Source organism: Passer domesticus, chromosome 11, assembly GCF_036417665.1.
Source record: "Passer domesticus isolate bPasDom1 chromosome 11, bPasDom1.hap1, whole genome shotgun sequence".
In the NCBI taxonomy this organism is placed as follows: Eukaryota; Metazoa; Chordata; class Aves; order Passeriformes; family Passeridae; genus Passer; species Passer domesticus.
The window spans coordinates 1,156,261-1,177,140 of record NC_087484.1 but is presented as its reverse complement, the minus strand read 5'-3'; the positions used below and the strand labels follow the sequence as shown (position 1 = coordinate 1,177,140).

The 20,880-nt window shown below is 51.0% G+C and overlaps 1 protein-coding gene across 1 annotated transcript; it reads left to right on the top strand.

Moving 5' to 3' along the window:
* The first annotated feature begins 7,140 nt into the window (after window positions 1–7,140).
* Window positions 7,141–20,010, top strand: CCNL1 (cyclin L1). The gene is made up of 11 exons (XM_064385044.1): window positions 7,141–7,453; window positions 7,635–7,709; window positions 7,871–7,980; window positions 13,941–14,061; window positions 14,468–14,532; window positions 15,838–15,937; window positions 16,064–16,168; window positions 16,417–16,558; window positions 17,643–17,754; window positions 17,864–17,962; window positions 18,719–20,010. Exons 1-11 carry the CDS (start codon window positions 7,196–7,198, stop codon window positions 19,068–19,070), a joined length of 1,539 nt encoding a protein of 512 aa, XP_064241114.1. The 5' UTR covers window positions 7,141–7,195; the 3' UTR covers window positions 19,071–20,010.
* The last annotated feature ends 870 nt before the right edge of the window (window positions 20,011–20,880 follow it).

The following is a 20,880-nucleotide window of genomic DNA, read 5'->3' as shown; positions in this document are numbered from 1 at the left end:
CACTGGGGTGTCCCTCTGGCACTGGGGTGTCCCTCTCTGGCACTGGGGTGTCCCTCTGGCACTGGGGTGTGTCCCTCTGGCACTGGGGTGTCTCCCTCTGGCACTGGGGTGTCCCTCTGGCACTGGGGTGTCTCCCTCTGGCACTGGCGTGTCCCCCTCTGGCACTGGGGTGTCCCTCTGGCACTGGGGTGTGTCCCTCTGGCACTGGGGTGTCCCTCTGGCACTGGCGTGTCCCCCTCTGGCACTGGCGTGTCCCCCTCTGGCACTGGGGGGTGTCCCTCTGGCACTGGGGTGTCCCCCTCTGGCACTGGGGTGTCCCTCTGGCACTGGGGTGTGTCCCTCTGGCACTGGGGTGTCCCTCTGGCACTGGGGTGTGTCCCTCTGGCACTGGGGTGTCCCTCTGGCACTGGGGTGTGTCCCTCTGGCACTGGGGTGTCTCCCTCTCTGGCACTGGGGTGTCTCCCTCTCTGGCACTGGGGTGTCCCTCTGGCACTGGGGTGTCCCTCTGGCACTGGGGTGTGTCCCTCTGGCACTGGGGTGTCCCTCTGGCACTGGGGTGTGTCCCTCTGGCACTGGGGTGTCCCTCTGGCACTGGGGTGTCCCTCTCTGGCACTGGCGTGTCCCCCTCTGGCACTGGGGTGTCCCCCTCTGGCACTGGGGTGTCCCTCTGGCACTGGGGTGTGTCCCTCTGGCACTGGGGTGTCCCTCTGGCACTGGGGTGTCCCTCTGGCACTGGGGTGTCCCTCTGGGCCGTGCCAGCGCTGCTAACACAGTCTGGGTGGGCAGGAAACACCCCAAGGCTCCCAATGCTGTGAGCAGCGAGGCTATTCCTGGGGAAAGCTCTTCCATCTTAAACAGATTTAGCTCGGGACTGCTCACCTGGGCTCAGCCTGCTGGCCCAGGTGAGCACAGGTGATGCTGGGCTGTGCAGGCTGAGTGCCACAGTCACGACAGAACCAGACACTGCACTTGGTGGCTCGTCCATGTCCATGTGTTCCTCAGCTCCTGCAGGTGCCTTGTCCATGTCCACGTGTTCCTCAGCTCCTGCAGGTGGTTTGTCCATGTTCCTCAGCTCCCGGAGGTGGTTCATCCATGTGTTCCTCAGCTCCTGGAGGTGGCTCACCCATGCCCATGTTCCTCAGCTCCTGGAGGTGCCTCATCCATGCCCATGTTCCTCAGCTCCTCCTGGAGGTGCCTTGTCCCTGCTGGCACACACTCCTCAGCTCCTGCCCCTCAAGAGCTGGGTAAGCCCGGCCAGCCAAGCCAGCCTCATCTTTCTTTTTCTGTCCTACAAAGCTGCAGACTCATGAGGAAAGCTCTAAAAATAGTTCAGGGGTCTCGTCACAGTGACAAACGTGCTCCTGGCAGAGCCGGAGCTATATCTGTCCCTGACGTGAGCCTGCAGGATACAGCCTGTTCTCCTGCGTCCCCTGTGTGCCAGTGGCTCTGCCGTGACCTGCTCCAGCTGAGCACCCTGACCTGCCCCGTGGGGACACCCACGGACACGGGAGGGGATGGCACCCAAGGGCAAACCAGGCACGTTCCCTGCTCAGGCCTTTCCCCTTCAGGAGGATGTGGTGTGCAAGAGCCCCTCGCTGAAGCACAGCGGGTTTGGGAGCCTGGGCCATCCCCACCATCATCTCTCCCAGCTGCTGTTTTCCAGTTTTCCTACCCCAGCTGGGACCCCCAGCATTCCACTGGGGCAGATGGGATCTCGGGTGACGCACTAGGGGATGTCACCCAGGCTGGCTGTGCGTTTCTCCCCGTTCCCAAAGGTGGCCAGAAGGGTTTGCCACCCGCCCAGGACGGGCCGTGCCAGCGGGGACATGAAGCAGCCTGTTTGTTCCTGTCACACCTTCACGGTTTCGGGTGTCAGCAGCAGCGCTGAGTCAAACCTGGGGCACGGCAGAAACCACCTGCCCTGGCAGCCACGAGGCAGCAGAGATGTCACCACATGGCTGTCACGCTGTGGGGCAATTACCGCTGCAGTGCAACGCCGTCCTCCCACGCCCCGGCGCTGCCCACACGGAATTCCAGCTGCCCACATGGAATTCCAGCCGCTCTCACAGAATTCCAGCTGCCCATACAGAATTCCAGCTGCCCTCACAGAATTCCAGCTGCTCTCACAGAATTCCAGCCGCCCTCACACAATTCCAGCCACTCTCACAGAATTCCAGCTGCTCACACGGAATTCCAGCCGCTCTCACAGAATTCCAGCTGCCCTCACAGAATTCCAGCTGCTCTCACAGAATTCCAGCCGCCCTCACACAATTCCAGCCACTCTCACAGAATTCCAGCTGCTCACACGGAATTCCAGCTGCCCACACAGAATTCCAGCTGCCCTCACAGAATTCCAGCTGCCCACACAGAATTCCAGCTGCTCACACAGAATTCCAGCTGCCCTCACAGAATTCCAGCTGCCCACACAGAATTCCAGCTGCTCTCACAGAATTCCAGCTGCTCACACAGAATTCCAGCTGCTCACAGCCATCCTGTGCACGGACACACCCTGTGGAAGGGCTAAGGCTGCTCGCACCCAGCCTCTGCAGAGAGAGAAGCCCAAGGATCCACCTTAAAGGTCGGTATTGCTGCTGATCTATGCCCCAGTGGGCCTTGATAAGATCCAATAAATCAAATTCCACGTGCGGAAAAGCGCTGGAATACCAGTGTGTCTAAATGTGCTGGAAAATAGGTTTGAACTTCGGTGATTTCAAGCCTGATGCTCAGTTTGTAAATGCATCAAACTGCTATATGTGTATATTTGTTTCTATTAATACTACTGTTGCAGATAGGTGAGCTGGTGAACATCAGTCTGTAGGAAAAACTAATTCTAATACACGGTGAGTATTCCTTCCTTGTTTTCCCAATACCTTTGGTGGAAGTTGAAGCAATTTGTGTGTGTTGTGATGGGAAACCTGAAGCCTCGAGTCCATAAACTCATGAACTGAGAGAAACAGGCTTCATTTAGGCCCTAAATCTTCTGAAAAAAAATCTGTATAACACTCACAAAAATACAGATTTACTGGGAAATCAAAAGGCAACACGTTGTGCCTTGAGTATGAGGTTTTTAGAGCAGAAATTTTCCAGTTCTACAGTGAATTTTACGTTCTAGATGACAGAATAATTGAAACAAACCTGCTTTCATACGTGAACAATGTTTAAATCGTTTCTCGATACCTTAAGCCAGTCGCCAGCTGCGCCTCCACTGCAGTAAATGAGAAATGAGTGAGAGGAATTCCGCTGAAACCAAGGCAGGGAGGGACTGGGGGAGTGGAAGGTGAAGGCTCAGTTGAGCTGAAAGAGAGAAGCATTCTCAGCCAAGCTATCCCGACTGCCCTGGTTTCACACCCGGTTATTCACGGGGCAAACTGCAGGGTGTGACTCCACTGCTCAGTTCCTCTTTTCTCTTTCAAAACCAGTGAGTAAGAGCTTAAAGAACTCACCCTCTGGGAACGATTTCAAATAATCCTCCTTGTTCCTCTGAGCTGTTAATTCAGAGCCCGGAATTGGAGTCTCTATAAATCTTTCATAAAGGTATCTAACGAATTTCTCTTCAAGTTATAATTTGGCAGTGCAAAACACTGTTTATCCAGCTGGAATAACTCCCATTGCCAAGTTTTTTTTGGCACCAAACTTTTCTATCAATGCAAACCCAGTACTTGACACACGCGGGGGCTGTGCTTGCCATCAGAAGTCCTGTTCCAGCTGATAATGCAGATTTTTATGACTGAGGTGGAAGGGAATTCCAGATTCTCAGTTAATTTATCACATTTAGCATGAAGAATTAAAGTCAATCTCCTAAATGCTTGATAGAAAAAAAAAAAAGAAAGAAACTAACACCTTTCAACTGATGTGTTACTTTGGAGATTTTAGAATTTAATGAATAAATTGATCAATAACTTGATCTAAGTTGTATTATCTTAGTCTCGTCTATTTGATATGACAGCAGAAACTGTTAGGTATCAGCTCATGTCAAAATATTTTGCTGCCTGTACTCCTGTGACGTTGCTTTCTTACACCCATCATTCTTAAGGAAATCAGATTTTTCTGTCACCACAGATTCTTATTTTCCCAAAATAATCCTTTCTTCTCTGTTAAGGTAATTGCGCACTGTAATTTATAGTAATTTTCTAAGAAACGTTTTGTATTTTGTTCTGGGAAACATTTGCTGCCAAGTGTGTAAATCCTGAGGGGATTTAGGCACTGCCCACCAGAGGAGAGAGTTTGGGATATTCAAAACTTGCTTTCCATGAGGTGTTTCCTTTTTTCCCTTTTTTTGCCACTCAGCTTTGGTATCTCTCACTGCAATCAGACACCTGGAAGGACAAAATCAGTTTACATTTGTGTACAAATTATTTGAAGAGGAGCTTGCACGGCCTGCAGAGCTCCAGGCCAAAGGCTCCAGGAGAAGCAGGCTCGTTAATGTCTCATCATGACTCAAGCAGCAATTATTGATTGATGCTCTTTTCCAGCAGTGTCCTGGCAACAGAGGGGACAAGGCACTGCTCGTCCTTATCGAGCTCAAAAACACTCACGTAAAAACATCAAGGATTGGTTAAAAACGGCTTGAGCTGCGTAAGGAGAGCAAGTACAAATCTCTCCAGCTTTTTGAAATATCAAAGGGTAACCTGGAAAACTGGAGTGCGTTAAAAGCAATAAATGATGGGTGTGTGCATGGAAAAAAAAAAAAAAAAAAAGGGCAAATTCCACTGCGCTGACACCTGCTGCTTCCATGACTTTTTTGCTCCTTTCCAGCCCCTCTGGCACACGGTGGTACCTGGCAGGGAAATGGAAAGTGCTGTTTGCCTCCTGCAAACACCACCCAGCCCCGGATTTCACTGCAGGGTAGGCCGAGGGTCACAGTCAGCTTTTCCCAGCTCTCCTTTTATTGCTATTCCTTTTACCTCCAGTGCATTCCGCGGCTGTAAATTGCTTTTGCCATTGCAGAGGTGTAGAGCACCAGCATTTGGGTTAGGACTTTTTTTGGCTCTGTTATCACAGCTCCAAAGTCTGTTCCAGGTGGGTGGTGAGATTTTTTTATTGCGTGTAAAATTGTTTTTAAAATCTCAGGAATTGTACAGCACATGGTTATAGGAGGGGAGGTTGTCAAAGGGCCAGGAAAATAGGGTGAACTATTCCAAATAAGCAAATAATAAATAATGTCCTTTCCAAACAGCCAGGATCCCTGCTGAGTCATGAACCTGTACATAAAACAGTCCACAATTAAATGCTTTATTCCTATTAAAAACCCGCTATTTTGGTGATAGTTACAGACTCTGAAGCCCCAAAATATAACAGGAAAAGAAGAGTGAAAACCAAACGTACTGCAGAGACCTTTCTAAAATACGTGTTTGCAAAAGGGGGGAGGTTTATTAATGACCGTAACTGATGCAAAACAAGGCGCTGCTCCACACCCTGTGAGGAGGATGAGCAGACCACGAGCACCTCGGCCTCCTCCTCACGGCTGATCCCGGGGATCCTGGGGGAGCCGGGGAGGGAATGGAGCCCCGGGACAGGCTGAGGGAGCTGGGGAGGGAATGGAGCCCGGGAGAGGCTGAGGGAGCTGGGGAGGGAATGGAGCCCCGGGAGAGGCTGAGGGAGCTGGGGAGGGAATGGAGCCCAGGAGGGGCTGAGGGAGCTGGGGAGGGAATGGAGCCCAGGAGAGGCTGAGGGAGCTGGAAGGGAATGGAGCCCAGGAGAGGCTGAGGGAGCTGGAAGGGAATGGAGCCCCGGGAGAGGCTGAGGGAGCTGGGAAGGGGCTCAGCCTGGAGAAAAGGGAGATATGGGGGGCCCTTGTGGCTCTGCACAGCTCCTGCCAGGAGGGGACAGCCGGGGGTCGGGCTCTGCTCCCACGGATGAGGGAACAGCCTCAGGCAGAGCCAGGGCAGGCTCAGGGTGCGCATCAGGAAGAATTTCTCCATGGAAAGGGTTAAACTGGCAGGAGCTGCCCAGGGAGGTTTGGCGTGCCCATCCCTGGAGGTGTCCCAGGAAGGGCTGCACGTGGCACTCAGTGCTCTGGGCTGGGCACAGCGCGAGGATCCGTCACAGCTTGGACTCGATGTGGGAGGACTTTTCCAAGCTCCGCGATTCTGCGACTGTCCCGAGGGACCCCGGCGGACGCGGGCAAGGCGGGGCCGCCGCCTGACCCCCACACAACATGGCGGGCGCGGCCCCTCAGGCGCCGCTGCCACTCAAACCCAGCGAGCCAATCAGCGGCCGCGGCCGCCGCGGGGGGGCGGGCTTTCCCGGTTGGCGCGCGCGCGGTTACGGCGGCGGAGGGATCCGCGGCGCGCGGCGGCGGTGCGGCGGATCCCGGGAGTGACGCGAGCGCCGGGTCTGGCCCTGTGGGCTCGTCCCGCCTGGTCGCGACAGCGGCGGGAATGTCGCGACATGCGGGCCCTGCCGGGGCACCGAGACACTGCCCGGGGCGACGAGACACTGCCGGCGCCGCCGCGGCGGCCTCCGGGAGCGCGGCGTCCCGGGACAGCGGTGTGCGCGGCCGCTGTGCTCTTCCGCCCGTCGCGCCATGTGGGAATGTTTCCTCGTTTGTCGTGAACTTATTACCTACAACGGCTAAACCTGCTGGAGTTGGTTCACTTTTATTTTGTGGGGTTTTTTTTTGTTTTTTTTTTTAATTTTGTTTTTCCTTAATAAACTGGATGTGACTTCCTGCCGGACGTTTCCATCTGGAAAGGCGCAGCCCACCTTTTGCCAACACTCACCCACAACCGCCTAATTTTTATTCAATTTTAGGGATCTTTTTCCCCTACGTGACATATTCCGAGCACCACAACCTTCAAGACAGGGCCTGGATCCAGGTCCTGAGCCGTGGTTAACCTCCTATGTGCTATTTTTATACTTTTATAGATACAAAACGTTCTGCACCACGTTTCCGCCCGGGGCAGGGGTTGGACTGGACTGACTCTGGAAGATCCTTTCCCGCCACAGCTCCCGCGGTGATTCTGTGGCTGTCCAGCCCCATTCCCGCTCCCTGCGTTATTCCGCACTGCTTTATTCCCGTTCTTGTTCCCATTCCCATTCCCGGTCCCGGTGCCGGGGCGTGTCCCGCGGACTCTTTTTTCCCGCCGCCCCCCGCGCGCGCGCGGCGCTGTGCCGTGCGTCACGCGCGGGGCCGCGCAGTCGGCGCGCGGCCGCTGCCGGGAGCGGACCCGGCCCCAGCGCCCGCTCCGCCGCCATGGCCGCCGCGCACCCCGGCCCCGCCGCGCCCGCCGCCCCCGCCCCGCCGCCTCCTCCCGCCGCTCCGGGCATCCTCATCGGCGACCGGCTCTACTCCGAGGTGTCTCTGACCATCGACCACTCGCTGATCCCCGAGGAGCGGCTCTCGCCCACCCCCTCCATGCAGGACGGGCTGGACCTGCAGTGCGAGACCGACCTGCGCATCCTGGGCTGCGAGCTCATCCAGGCGGCCGGCATCCTGCTGCGGCTGCCGCAGGTGAGCCCTTGCCGGGGCTTCCAGGGGGGCAGGCAGGGAGGGAAGGGAAGGGCGGGCGCCGCCATTGTGGCGGCGGGAAGGGCGTGAGGCGGCGCGGGGGGGCGGCGGCGCCTCGCACAAAATGGCGGCGGCTGGGGCACTGACGCGGCTCCTTCTCCCTCCTCCTGCTCTGCCCTCACAGGTGGCCATGGCGACGGGGCAGGTGCTGTTCCATCGGTTCTTCTACTCCAAGTCCTTCGTCAAGCACAGCTTCGAGGTGAGCGCGGCCCGGGGGCACCGGGAGAGGGCGGCCGGGGCGGCCACGCGCCACGCAGGCCGCTCGCTTCGAGCCTGGCGGATTTGCTCCGTAGTTACGTAATTCTCGCTTTTATCTGGGCTGGGAATTGTTTGCTTAACGGAAACGGGGCTTCTTTTCAGATTGTTGCTATGGCCTGCATCAATCTCGCGTCCAAAATCGAAGAGGCGCCTCGTCGGATAAGGGACGTGATCAACGTGTTCCATCACTTGCGGCAGTTAAGAGCAAAAAGGTAAGATCAGCTTCGTTATGAGCATGAGCACCTGTTACCACTAATGTATGCTGCAGTTCTCAATTCACAGTATTTTTCCAGGCTAAGTTCAACGACCTAAATTGAGAAGGGAGTGCCCGTTGGCTGCTGTGTAGGCAGTACAGTGCAATCTCGGCTGCTTCTGCTTTTGTTCACTTGGTAGACCCGTTTGTCGTTGTTGATTTAGCTACGAGTTACGATTGGCAAGTATTGGTTCTAGTTTTAGGACCGTGGTTGTGGTTTCAGGTCTGTTTGTTGATTTTTTGGCGTTTCATAGTTACTGTAAGATAGTCTAACATGTGTGTAGCTAGTTAGCGAGTTGCTGTGTATTCTCCGGTTTTTTAACCATACATAGCAGTCCTGCTGGTTTTTTTTCTCGTTAATCTGTGGCTGTCCAAGTGTGGTTATGGTGTTAAGAAGAAGCTGAGCTTTTAGTGTTGAGTGTTACCTTCTAGAAAAAGCCATTTTAGACAGTTCCTGAGAAAGGGCCTGGTTTGGCCTGCAGTGTTTGCCGCTGTAGGGGTGAGGAGCGTGTAGTTGAGTCTGGGAGGCTGAAGGCGTTTTTAGGTGCAGGAAATGGCTTTGTTCTGGTGTGCTTGTGCAGGTGGAGTGGGGGCTCACCTGGCTGTGGGCAGGTGGGGTGGAGCTGTCCCAGTTCTGAGTTCTAATGCTGCTCTTTGTGTGTAGAGCAGCGTTTTTTGTGTGTAAAGCAAATAACCGATGCCTTGAAAGGAGGAAGGCGTGGTTGAAGGGAAAGAGTTCTCTAGGTTGCTGCTAAACACAAAATCTCCTTAATTCCGTGGGGCAGCAGTGTCACAGTCTGGGATTGGAGACTTCAGCTTTGCTTCTGGTGCCTGATTGCTTAAAGTTTCAGATGCTCTGTAGTTACAAAAGGATTTTGCTTTCAGCTGCAGTGTTAAATTCACACTTCGTTTCCCTGCCGTGTGTCACCAGGTGACGGCAGGAATTTAAACTCGTGTTATGCAAGCTTTTCTGAGAAAGGGAGTAGAAATCCCTTAGGGAAGCCAGCTGTTTGTTGGTGTCTTTATCCTGGTTATGCTTCTGTTGAAGCAGAGCTTTGGCTTTTACTGCCTCCTGATGGTGTTGTCCTAGTTAGCTCCAGATCCAAGAAGGAAGAGTTGGTGTTACGCTTTGGAGTTTAGCTTTGTTCTGTCTGGCCTTTAAAGCTGTTTGCCCCTATGGCCTGAGAGCTGTGTGAAGTTATGCCAGGTGTGAATTCAGGGATTGTCTTCCACAGTTATTAAGGGCGTCTGGTTGTTGGAATTACTGGAGCAGGCTCAGCGATTAGTAAAGTTCTGGCCTCCTTCCAGGCAGTGAAGGTTAATTAATCATATGCCTTGCTTTTCTTTGCAACGAGAATATAAATTAGTTGTCTCTTTGTGCTGTGTGAAGGATCAGAGAAACTGAACTTAACCTGTGAATTTAAATCTTTCCAGCTAGCCTGTTCCAAATCCCAACTTGTGCATGTTACGTGGTGCCTAAAGTGCATCATGTCCAGAGAAATCGTGCACTGCTACCCATTATTTTCGGGAGAAATGGGTATTGTTGCTCTGCGATTCTGAGTGAATCTGCATGAAATTAACCTTAAAAATGCTGCAGTCTGACATTCAGACTTGCACACCCCCCCTCCCCGTTTTTTTTTTTTAGCAAGCAGGATGTAAACGTTTTTCTGTACTTTTTACAAGCTGACAGTTCCATCACCTGTACACGTTATTAACTTCAACTCTTTTTTCCCTTGCAACCGACTATACAGCGACCAGCTACATTTACCAAAGCCTGGGTGATGTGGAGTGGTACATAAAGATGAAGCTGTCGTCATGGCAACAGTGAGTGAAGTATCGAAAATCCCCAAGGAGAAGCCAGTGCTCTGAGCATAGGTCACTGGAATCGGGGGACTAACAGGTTGGCCGCTGGTGAACCATTTGGAAGAACTCCTGTATCTTGTTATAAGCTTTTTTCTTTGCTGTCCAGGTTTTTAGAATACTAGCTTGACCTTTTTTTTTTTGTTTTTTTACTGAAGCTAACACTTAGGCTGTAGTTAGTCTCTCACACACAACCCAGAACTGAAACAGGCTGCTGTACTTTCTTTTTTAGTCTAGCATTTCTGTTAACTGAAGCTCTTAACCTGCACACGAATTTGGGGTAGTTTGGGTAGGCTTTGCTTTCTTTCTTAACCAGTTTTGGGTTCTTAGTTCCACTTTCTGGCTCTGTATAATTGCAGCTTGAATTCACAGTAAAACAAAGGTACAGAAGTCTTGAATTTGTACATTTTTATCAATTATGATGTAAGCAGTCCCTTTTATGTACCTGTTTGCAGAACTGGGAATTGCATTGGAATTTTCTTTTTATGAGACATGTAGTCAACCGAGGTGGTATTTCTAATGCTGAGAAGTAAGAAAAAGCTAAATAAGTGTTTTGGACAAGCATATTTTCTTTGGGATCTTTGACGAGCATTTGTGATGTAGAACTGCATGTAAAAATGTTTGTGTGCATGGAGAAAAGCTCGTACTATGGAAAAACTGCTTTTTAAATAACTGTGTGCCAAAACCTCTGTTCTGAGCAAAGTGCAACTGTTGTTTAACTTGTAGAATGTAGTTTGAAGTTGATTTTATTTCTTTTAATTGTGCCTGAAAGCTGCAGAAGGTCCTGAGACTGGAAATGTGACTCGTGTGGTGCTGTAATCTCACATGGTGCTTTGAGGTGCTCAGTCAGCTGTTCCTCACTCAGGGGCCCTGCAGCGGGGCTGCGTTAATGACACACGTCCTTAGTGCCTTCAGACTGCCTGCAAACCTGTGCTGCTTGTGGTTGTGATCCTGACAAACAGAGAACTGACCAGCAGAACAGATCTCTGCTCTGAAATGAGGTGCTGGTGCCCTGCTGTACTTGTCACAAGTGCTTTGCTCATTAGGAACAAACTCCACGCAGGGCACTGTTCCCTCTGAGTGTTAGTCATGCCAAAGGCATCAGAGTTTAATATTGCACCACATGAAACTGCAGCTGGGTGGAGAACTTAGGTCTCATTTGTCAGTGATTTTTAAAAACGGTATTTGTGATTTATTTGTTGTTACAAACACATTACAGTGTGTGTTAATCTTCTGGGTTGTTACACAATCTAAATCCCAATCAAGTTTTGCATCTTAAGTGTTGGGTTGACTTCCCAGAGGGGCCATTTTCTGCTCTGTTCTTAAAGATGAAGTCTTGCCTGGAGCTCTAGTGCTGGTCTGTAGGAACAGATTCCAAGTGGGAACTTGTAACACTCCTTGGCTATACAGGGTTTTAAGCTTATATTTCATATATAAGCTTATAAATTCTATTTCTCTGCTTTGTTACTTGGTCCTAGGATAATTGTTGGACTGAGAATTAAGTGCAGCAAATGCACTGGCAAAGTTCCTCTTTTTTCATATTAGAAAACAAAGAAGTTTCTCAAAGGGGAATTTCTGAAGTTTCTAACTTGTAAATAATTGTTTACAACAATGCAGAGTTTATGGCAAAAGTATTAAATGGGTGAATCAGTGCAGTGGAGAACTGACCTGTGCCAGTAATAAGGTGCAGTAAAACACTTAAGTCCCCTGCAGATTTTTCTTTTCCATGAGTGGATAAAAGGCTGTATTTGTCTGGAAGCCCTATCTGGATAAACTGATGGTTTTCATGGCTTCCTTAGGGCTGTAGGACTCATGACCAAAGGAGTGGGACAGCAGAGTAAAGCAAAGCACACTTGGCACCTTGGGTTTCCTGTCCCTGTGCTGTGGAATGTGGCAAGTGTGAGCTGTTGGTGCTGATCCCATAGCCCTGTGCAAGGACAGTGAAAACTTAAAATACAGGAAAGGCTCCCGTCTGTCCTGCTGCACTTGGAGCCACCTTAACTCCCTGCCAGAGCTCTCCGGGAATGCAGGCACATGGGGAAGGTGGGCTGGTGGATGGATCTGAGCAGTCCCACTGCAGGGTGTGTTAATAGACTGGAAGTCATGGCTGTGCTAAGTGTGTAAGCTGAGATCTCCCACCTGTGCTGAGGCTTTCTGCTGACAAACAGCCTGGACACCTGAGCTCCTCTGGGTGCTGCTCTGCAGGTCCTGTTAGTGCCAGTGGTCTGGAGATGAAATTGTGGAGAGCAGTACTGAAGGAAGGGTTATCAACACCAGTAAAATGGATGGGAATGAGTTGGAAGTGAATCAGCTTCACTGATGGGAAGAGCTCAGCTTGGTTGTTCCAGTGTCCCACTCCAGAGCACTGTTCAGCTTGTCTCTGTGGTGCTGAAGTGTTGGACAAAATCAGCTCCTCACTGAAGAGCTTGAAAGAGCTTAGAAACCTTTTCATTTTCAGTTAATTTATGGGGAGAAAAGAAAAACAGCCAACCATAAATAACAACAAAAAAAATCTCCCAATTTGGGGGTTATTTAGAGGAGCGGAAATGAAAAACTTTGTAAACTTGCCCTGATGAGTGAGAGTAACACTTAACTAGAGAAGTTACTCTGCTGGAACATGGAAAACCTGGCATTTTAAATAATGAGACAGTACTTGAATTGCAGGTCCAGCCTGGCACCAGGAAGCTGCAGTTGTTCATTCCAGAGCTGGCAGCTGCGTCTCAGCCCCTTGGGAAGAGCAGGGACAGCTCATGCTTCAGGTGCATGGTGGTACAACAAGATGCTCCCCTTAGAGAAGGTTGTGGTGTCCTTTGCCCATGGCCATCGGTGCCTGTCCAGTGACTGCAGAGGTCATGGCACAAACTGGATTATTCCAGCCTTGTCATTAAATTGACCCTTTCTTCCTGGGGTGGGAACCTTGGATTTTTGAGTATTTTTTTCTGTTCTGTGACCTATCAGGGAAGAGAAGCGAGATCCACTCATGGAGTTTGCAAGTTGGCAGTGAAATATTTTGTCTGATACAACAAAAGCTGTATTTTGAATCCGCTTTGCATTACTTTTTTTTTCTTTTGAAGGTAATGTAAAATAAATTTGTCACCAGTGCTTGGGCTTTATGCTGTACACAGACTGTGGTTTATTAGAGCGTAATGAGCTGCAAAAAACATTATTCTGCTTTGGAAAGCACATGGAATGTGTGAGGCATATTACAGGGAAAAAGCTGGTCTGTCTTCAGCAGGAAGTGGATTAAAATATCCCATGTGGAATGTTGAAAGGTCAAGTCTAAGCATGGACAAAGCAAATATGCAATGGAGTGTGACACTTGTGCATCGAGTGTACAGAAGGTTTTTGTGATTAAACATGCTCTGGACAGTTCAGGGGTTGGACTTGTGACGAGTTAGGATTGACAGTGCTGGAGTTTGACATCTCTCTCTGAAGTGAGCTGTTGTTTTGCAAGTGCAGACAGCAGCAGGATCATCCCTGGTACCCCTGGAGAGGGGAGCAGGCCCAGAGTCCCAGGCAGATCTGTGCCTGTGTCCCAGGTTAATTCTGTGCTTCACTCAGCTTTTCACACACACATCACAGGGCAGGGCTGGCTTCTCTGAAGGGTCAGTCAGCCGCTCTTCAGTGCGTAGGAAACTGCAGTTCTAGAGCACAGGCTACTCACTTTAATGCCAGTGAGAGCCCCGGTCTGGCTTACCTCTGCTTTGAAGTCCTGCCTGGCAAAGGACTCCCTCTTCTGCCACCTCTGCCACGGAGAGGAAATGCTCTTGGGAGTGCCCCCATCAAGCCAGCTCCTTCCAGCAGCTGGAGCAGTGCAGTTTGCACACACAGGAGCAGAAGGTTATTTTTTTTTATCTCAGCCATCTAATCTGTAGCTAGCCAAAAGCAGCAACTAAACTAGTTTATCTAAACTTGGACAGCACAAGATTAATGCTTAAACTTGCTTGCAGGAGTTGAAAACCGGTTTCTGTTGCCATTAGTTGGTTGGAAGGGAAAACAGAGTTGCCGTTATTTTTGGATATGCAAAACAGTTTTGATTTTATTTCTTGCAAACTATAGGACTCCAAGCCCCCTGATACTTGATCAGAACTACATAAACACCAAAAATCAAGTAATCAAAGCAGAAAGGAGGGTACTGAAGGAGTTGGGATTTTGTGTTCATGTCAAGCATCCTCATAAGGTGAGTTCTCAATAATAATGTAATTTTAATTCTTACTCTACCTTGGTGGCATCACTGGGAGCTGTGGAACAAGAAACACAGGTGTCAGAGTGACCTGAGTTCTTCTCTTTATTCTCCTATAGTTATTAAAGCTTTTGCCAGAGTACTTGGGCAAACTGAAATTGATTTCATATTGACTGTGAAAGTCACTTCCCTGGGACAGGGTAAAGGTGGCTGGTTTGAAAATAGCAGAAAAGTAGTGAAATAAAGAACTGTCTGAACGTGATGGGCTGACATGAGAGCCCCCATTGTTTGGGCATACTGTTTGATTTCATTTTTACATATGTATATATGTACTTCCTTACTCCTGCTTTATGTGTTGAAACTGAGTGGGTTTTTTTTCTTCCCCCCTTTCCTTATTCCTCAGATCATTGTTATGTATTTACAAGTCCTAGAATGTGAACGTAATCAAACCCTGGTACAGACAGCCTGGTAAGTTGCTATTTTCCATTCTTTTCCTAGCCAGGAAAATAGTAGCAGAAATAACAAGCCTGCTGATCCCTATGCAAAGCAATGAGATGTAAGTCACCACCCAGACACATTTGGACAATCTTGTGGTGCTTGTTTCTGCTTACTATTTTCATGGCTTGATTCCAGCATAGCGATGGAGAACTCAATTTAACTTTGTTCTTTTTTCTACTCTTTGATTGAAGGGTAGTCCCTGCTGGTAAGTCATAGAGCTCTGCCCTCTGCACCTCAGCCCATGACCTGGGGATGGCTGCTTTGGCTGCCCTTCTCTCCAGCCAAGCCAGTGCAAGCCTCAGCGAGTTCACTGCCGTCACCCAAAGCCATCGGGCAGCACCTCCTAGTTCTGTCCTGGCGCCAGGATTTGTATATTTGGTTCTAGAAGTAACTGTTTCTCAATGTCTTTGTTGCCTACCTGCTGTATGTTAAAGGACACGTGGGGGACGATTCTGCCAGCCTTTCTTTAGTTGATTTAACATTTAAACTTGAGTTAAACAGAGGGTGACAGTGCATGCAGCATGTTCACTTAGCAGCCAGCTGGGCATGGGGGTGTAGAGTCCTCGCTGACTGACTGCTGTTCTCTCTCCCATGCTGGGAATTGAGAAATCCCTGGAGCTCTGCTGCTCACCCCATCTCTGGGCGGGTGTTACTGGCAGTGCCAGCCCTGTGCACAGCAGCAGCTCAGGAGGTTGGGTCCACTTCCAACTCACACATTTTTTCCAATACTCAGAGAGCAAATGGGGTGCATCTCCCTGGATGAAGTTAAAGTGGCTCAGAGCACACAAAATTCAAATGCACTCAGAGTTTTATGAACTCTGCAGGTTGCACGTAGCCTCTGGATAATGGTAGGTTGAAAATGCACCTTGCTGTGCTGATGGCTCTTGAGTTCTACATTGGTCTTTAAATACAAACCCATTGGTGTTTAACACAATCAGCTGAATTGGTGAATTGGTGTTTAACACAATCAGCTGGACAGATGCAAAGTACTTGTTAAATTGTAACTCAGTGGACACTTCCCAGGGTAACTTCAACTAGGAAGTGGCTGTTCCACACTGCTTGGATTTACTGCTGCACATTAGTGCCTTGGGGTTTAAAACAGTGGCAGTGCTGCAAACTGTCACAGCGACACATGTAAACATCCAGCACAACCTGAAGGAGTCATGTTCAATGTAACAACAGAAAAAATAATAAAGTCAATTGAGTCTCCAGTATTGTTATCCTCTGAAAGAGAAGCAAACTGGAGTTCCAACCCGTGCTGCTTTGTTTTTTCAGGAATTACATGAACGACAGCCTGCGGACGAACGTGTTTGTTCGCTTCCAGCCGGAGACCATCGCGTGTGCGTGCATTTACCTCGCTGCTAGAGCCCTGCAGGTGAGCCCTGCCTGCACTGAGCTCTGCCTGCACTGCTGCTGCTCTGGCTTCAAGGAAATTCGTGGACGTATTTCAACAAAAACTGACCTGAAATCTCCATTAAGCTTCTCCTTGTTTGATTTTCAGATCCCGCTGCCTACCCGTCCCCACTGGTTCCTGCTCTTTGGCACCACAGAAGAGGAGATTCAGGAGATCTGCTTAACAACTCTGAAGCTTTATACCAGAAAGAAGGTGAGTTTAACATGTTGGGGTTTGCTGCTTGATGCTCAGTGCAGCTTGAGCTGAGTTATGGTTGTCCAGAAAAGTTTGGGAATGCCTAATACAGATGTGCTAATGAGAAAGGCTCCAGTAAGGTGAGAACAGATTCTGGAAGTGACATTACTGGATAGATCATTGAAAGCAAACTCACTATTTTTGAGAAATTAGATGAAATATGAATTACATTAGCTCAGCTTCTTACCTGGTTGTTACCTCCACAGCCCAATTATGAATTTCTGGATAAAGAAGTAGAAAAGAGGAAAATGGCACTACAGGAGGCAAAGCTGAAAGCAAAAGGTTTAAATCCAGATGGAACTCCAGCACTCTCAACACTGGGCGGCTTTTCTCCTGCATCCAAACCATGTAAGTCCATTTTCTGAAAGGAAGAACTTTTTTAGGGTTTTGTTTTGTGGGTTTTTTTTGGTTTTTTTTTCACATAGATCTTGAAACCAGATTAGAAAGAGATGCTTTATTCCACATTTCCCTAGATAACAGTGATACATCAATAGTATGCACCCTTAAGAGAATAATGAAGCAGGAGTTACTGTGTGTTCTGTGATGTGAAGAGAGGCCTTTTGGATTTCATTTGGGGGTGCTGCAATAGCCTTCATGGCCCCTTTTGCAGCAGGTATCTGTGAAAGTTCCTTCCCCTGCTGGTTTTTAATGTGCTTGGCAGCTGTTTGGTGCAGTGAGGGCAGACAGCTGGTGGGCAGGAAATGGAGACGGAGAGGCCCAGCACTGCCTTGGCATCAGAGGGAATTAAATGGAACATGTATTCTGAACTGGCTAGTCTGTCTGAGCTCTCATGGTTTCTCCTGAAGAGTCCTGTTTTCAGAGGTCTTTGGGCTGGGCAGTGTGAATGACTGAACAAGGGAAGTTCAGTCATTCAGTCATTCAGTCATTGAGAGTTTTCCAACCTCAGCAAGGAGGGAGCTGAGGTTGGAAGAGTTTGAAAGCAGGAGCTCTGGTGGGCTTAACAGCCCTTCCATGAAAGGTGAATCCATCTCTGGGCTGTGCCAACTGTCTGCAGAGACTGACTGACGTATTAAATGGATAATTTTAGTTACTACTCATTTATATTTGTGCCATTATTGTAAAGATGAAATCTAGATTTGCTGGTCAGCCTTAGTCCTTCCTATAGCACTGGAAATAAATGCCGAGGTTCTGTATTGTGGGGCACAAGGGCAGCTTCTGTTTTGTACCTTTTGGCCCAGGTGGGCTGTGTGCTCTGAAGGTGCCAGTGCTGTTCCTCCTGCATGGGCAGTGTTTCCCCACAAATATCCCATTCCAGGAGTGAATATAAGTGGAGAGATGGAATGCAATAATAGATGTAGAGTTTGTATCTACACTTAGTGCAAATCCTGGTGAAGGTGCCTGAGCAGTGTACAGTGTGTTTATGACAAAGGATGAATAAAGAACTAATTCTGAATTGAAATTTCATTCTTAGCTTCCCCAAGAGAAGTAAAAGCTGAGGAGAAATCTCCAGTATCTGTGAATACCAAAACTGTTAAAAAGGAGCCAGAAGAGAGGCAGCAAACCTCCAAGAGCCCTTACAACGGGTAGGTAAAACTCTCCTGCTGAGAGAAGCACTTGGAGCTGCAGTGCCGGGAGCTCCTCCCGAGCCCCCGTGCTGTGTCAGTGCTGAGCAGTTTGGTTTGTGCCCTGCAGGCTGAGGAAGGAGAGCAAGAGGAGCCGCAGCAGCCGCAGCGCCAGCCGCTCCCGCTCCCGGACAAAGTCGCGCTCGCGCTCCCACAGCCCCCGCAGGCAGTGAGTGGGGCTGGGCTGGGCTGGGCTGGGCTGCTCGGGGGCTGCTGCCTGCAGGGGCCAGCCAGCAGAAGGGAGGGGGAGGTTGGCTTCACTTCAGGCTCTCAGCGCTGGGGGTTGAGAGTTCAGGCTGGAAATTAGCCTGTCCTGACTCCACTGTACCTGGGGAGTCTGTGCTGGTCTTCCTTTGTTAGTCTTCACAAAGATCCCATTACAACTGGGAGCAGTCTCTGGGACCACAGTGCCCTTGGAAGGGGACAGAAGTGCCCCAGATATGCAGCCTCCTTGTGCCAGTGCTCCCTGGTGCAGTGCCTGGCTCTTCAGGGCTCTGCCCCTCTCGTGGTAAAGGAGGAGAGGGATGCAGAGAGAGCTGCTGCCTTTAGATGGGGGTTTCCTAAGAATCTTCAGGCTCACATCTAAGTTGGAGGCTGCCAGCATTGGATCTCAGGGAAGTCACTGAAGGAAAAAGGCAACACCCAATTTAGACAAAAGATGCTGCATTCTGGTTTTAGTTTGAGCTGTTTATTTTCAAATGAGCTCAACTAAAAGACTTACAAGAATGGTTGGGGTTGGAAGGACCTTTAATCCCACATCACTGACCCCGGCCTTCCATGGGGCAGGTTCCGATACATTCCCTGTCTTCCCTCACTTACCCCTGAGGGACAAAGCCCGATTTCCTGCAGTACTTGGGAGCTGTAAGCGCTGATGTGTTTGCCTTTCCCGGTGTGGGGACACGCTGTAACTGTTGCCTCTCTGCAGCTACAACAACCGGCGGAGCCTGTCGGGCACCTACAGCTCGCGCTCGCGCAGCCGCTCGCGCAGCCACAGCGGGAGCCCCCGGCGGCACCACAACCACGGCTCGCCGCACGCCAAGGCCAAGCACGGCCGCGAGGAGCTCAAGGGCAGCAGCAGGCACGGCCACAAGCGGAAAAAGTCGCGCTCCCGCTCGCAGAGCAAGTCCCGGGAGCACTCGGAGGCGGCCAAGAAGCACCGGCACGAGCGCGGCCACCACCGGGAGCGGCGCGAGCGCTCGCGCTCCTTCGAGCGCTCCCACAAGGGCGGCAAGCACCACGGCAGCGGCCGCTCGGGCCACGGCCGGCACCGCCGCTGAGCGCGGGACTGCGGGGCTGGGCCAGCACCGGGACCGGCACCAAGCCCACAGCCTGTGGGGCTGGGCCAGCTCTGGTACAGACACCGAGCCCTGGGACTGCGGGGCTGGGCCAGCTCTGGTACAGACACCGAGCCCACAGCCTGCGGGGCTGGGCCAGCTCCGGGACCGGCACCGAGCCCTGGGACTGCGGGGCTGGGCCAGCTCCGGCACCGAGCCCTGGGACTGCGGGGCTGGGCCAGCTCCGGCACCGAGCCCTGGGACTGCGGGGCTGGGCCAGCTCCGGCACCGAGCCCTGGGACTGCGGGGCTGGGCCAGCTCTGGTACAGACACCGAGCCCTGGGACTGCGGGGCTGGGCCAGCTCCGGCACCGAGCCCTGGGACTGTGGGGCTGGGCCAGCTCTGGTACAGACACCGAGCCCACAGCCTGCGGGGCTGGGCCAGCTCCGGGACCGGCACCAAGCCCTGGGACTGTGGGGCTGGGCCAGCACCGAGCCCACAGCCTGCAGGGCTGGGCCAGCTCCAGCACCGCCGCTGAGCCCACGGGCTGAGCTCAACCCGGCACCAAGCCCACAGACTGCAGGGCACCGCCAGGGCTGCAGCAGCTTCAACCCCATCTGGTTTCCTTAAAGGTGTAGAAGAATTTTTTTCTCGTGGGAAAGAAACTGTTACCAACTTTTGCACATAATACCTTAGCAGTATCCCAGAGGTGGCAAACGATCAGGTTCATTGTATGTATTAGAGTTGTGTATTGTTTATTGAGCTGAGAACTGGAGAAAGGATTTCTGTAAAAAAGCAAAACGTACATTATTTTTATACCAGTCAATTGCAGACGCTTATATTTAAGTATAGTTATTTGTTTAAACATGGTGGAGACTTTCTTACACTGGTTTTAGTCTGCATGTGTTCAAAGATTTTTACAAAAAATAAAATATAAAGCTTTTTTTTTTTTTTTTACTGCCTGTTGGATGCCAAACTAAACTTGGTTTTCTTGCACACCACGGCTTTGACCCCTGTGCCCGAGTGGGACTCGGGGTGTGGGTATGCCACTGTTGGCAGGGGAAAACTGGGAGAGCTTTGGATGTTTGTGTCCTCCTGGGGTGTGGCTGGGATAAATGGTCATGGACTTGTCTGAAGTTCAGTGGGGTGAGGCCGGGCTGGGCTGCTGCTGTCCCCTGTCAGCAGGAGCTGCTGGGCCATCCCTGGAGCTGCTTCTGGCTGTGGCTGAGGCTGCAGTGTTCCCCTGCAGAGCCCGGGGGCAGTGCCAGGATCTGCTGGGCACATGTTCCACAGCCCCCAGAAGGGAGAGGACACCTGAGCAGGAGCTCCGTGGTTGGTACCTCCCTGCCCTGTCCTGCTGGGCCCCCTCTGCAGCTGCTCTGGAAAGGTGGAAAGTGAGTGAGTATTTTCAGGGAGGAAAAGAGAAAATGTCTGTTTCTTGGTTACCACTGTTTTTCAGTCTGTAACAACTGTGTTTGTGTGTGTCATGTTCAGGAAAATGTGGTTGTTGCTATGGAAATTGAAGGAGCTTTTTCCCCCATCTAGTCCAGAGCAGAGAGAAGCCCTGGGTTTGAGGAGCAGCCCCTCTGCTGCCTTGGGTTTGTGTTAGTCACCCATGGAGGGCTCAGCTGGTTTGTGTGAGCACTGCCCACCCCTGTGTGCCTCAGAGCTGAGCTGTGGGACAGCAGGACAGCTCCTGCTCCCCGCAGCCAGCAGTGCTGTGTTTGTTCTTCAGGGGGAGAGCTGCTCCCAGCCAGGCAGGGACCCAGCACGCTGTGCCAGCTCTGGGATGGGCAGCAGCAGCCTGGCCCTG

Excerpts from the sequence above, each read along its gene's own strand:
- CCNL1 (XM_064385044.1), top strand. The coding sequence starts at position 7,196 with ATGGCCGCCGCGCACCCCGGCCCCGCCGCGCCCGCCGCCCCCGCCCCG. Across the intron at positions 7,710-7,870 it reads TCGTCAAGCACAGCTTCGAG|ATTGTTGCTATGGCCTGCAT; the intron begins GTGAGCGCGGCC and ends GCTTCTTTTCAG. Across the intron at positions 7,981-13,940 it reads CGGCAGTTAAGAGCAAAAAG|GACTCCAAGCCCCCTGATAC; the intron begins GTAAGATCAGCT and ends TGCAAACTATAG.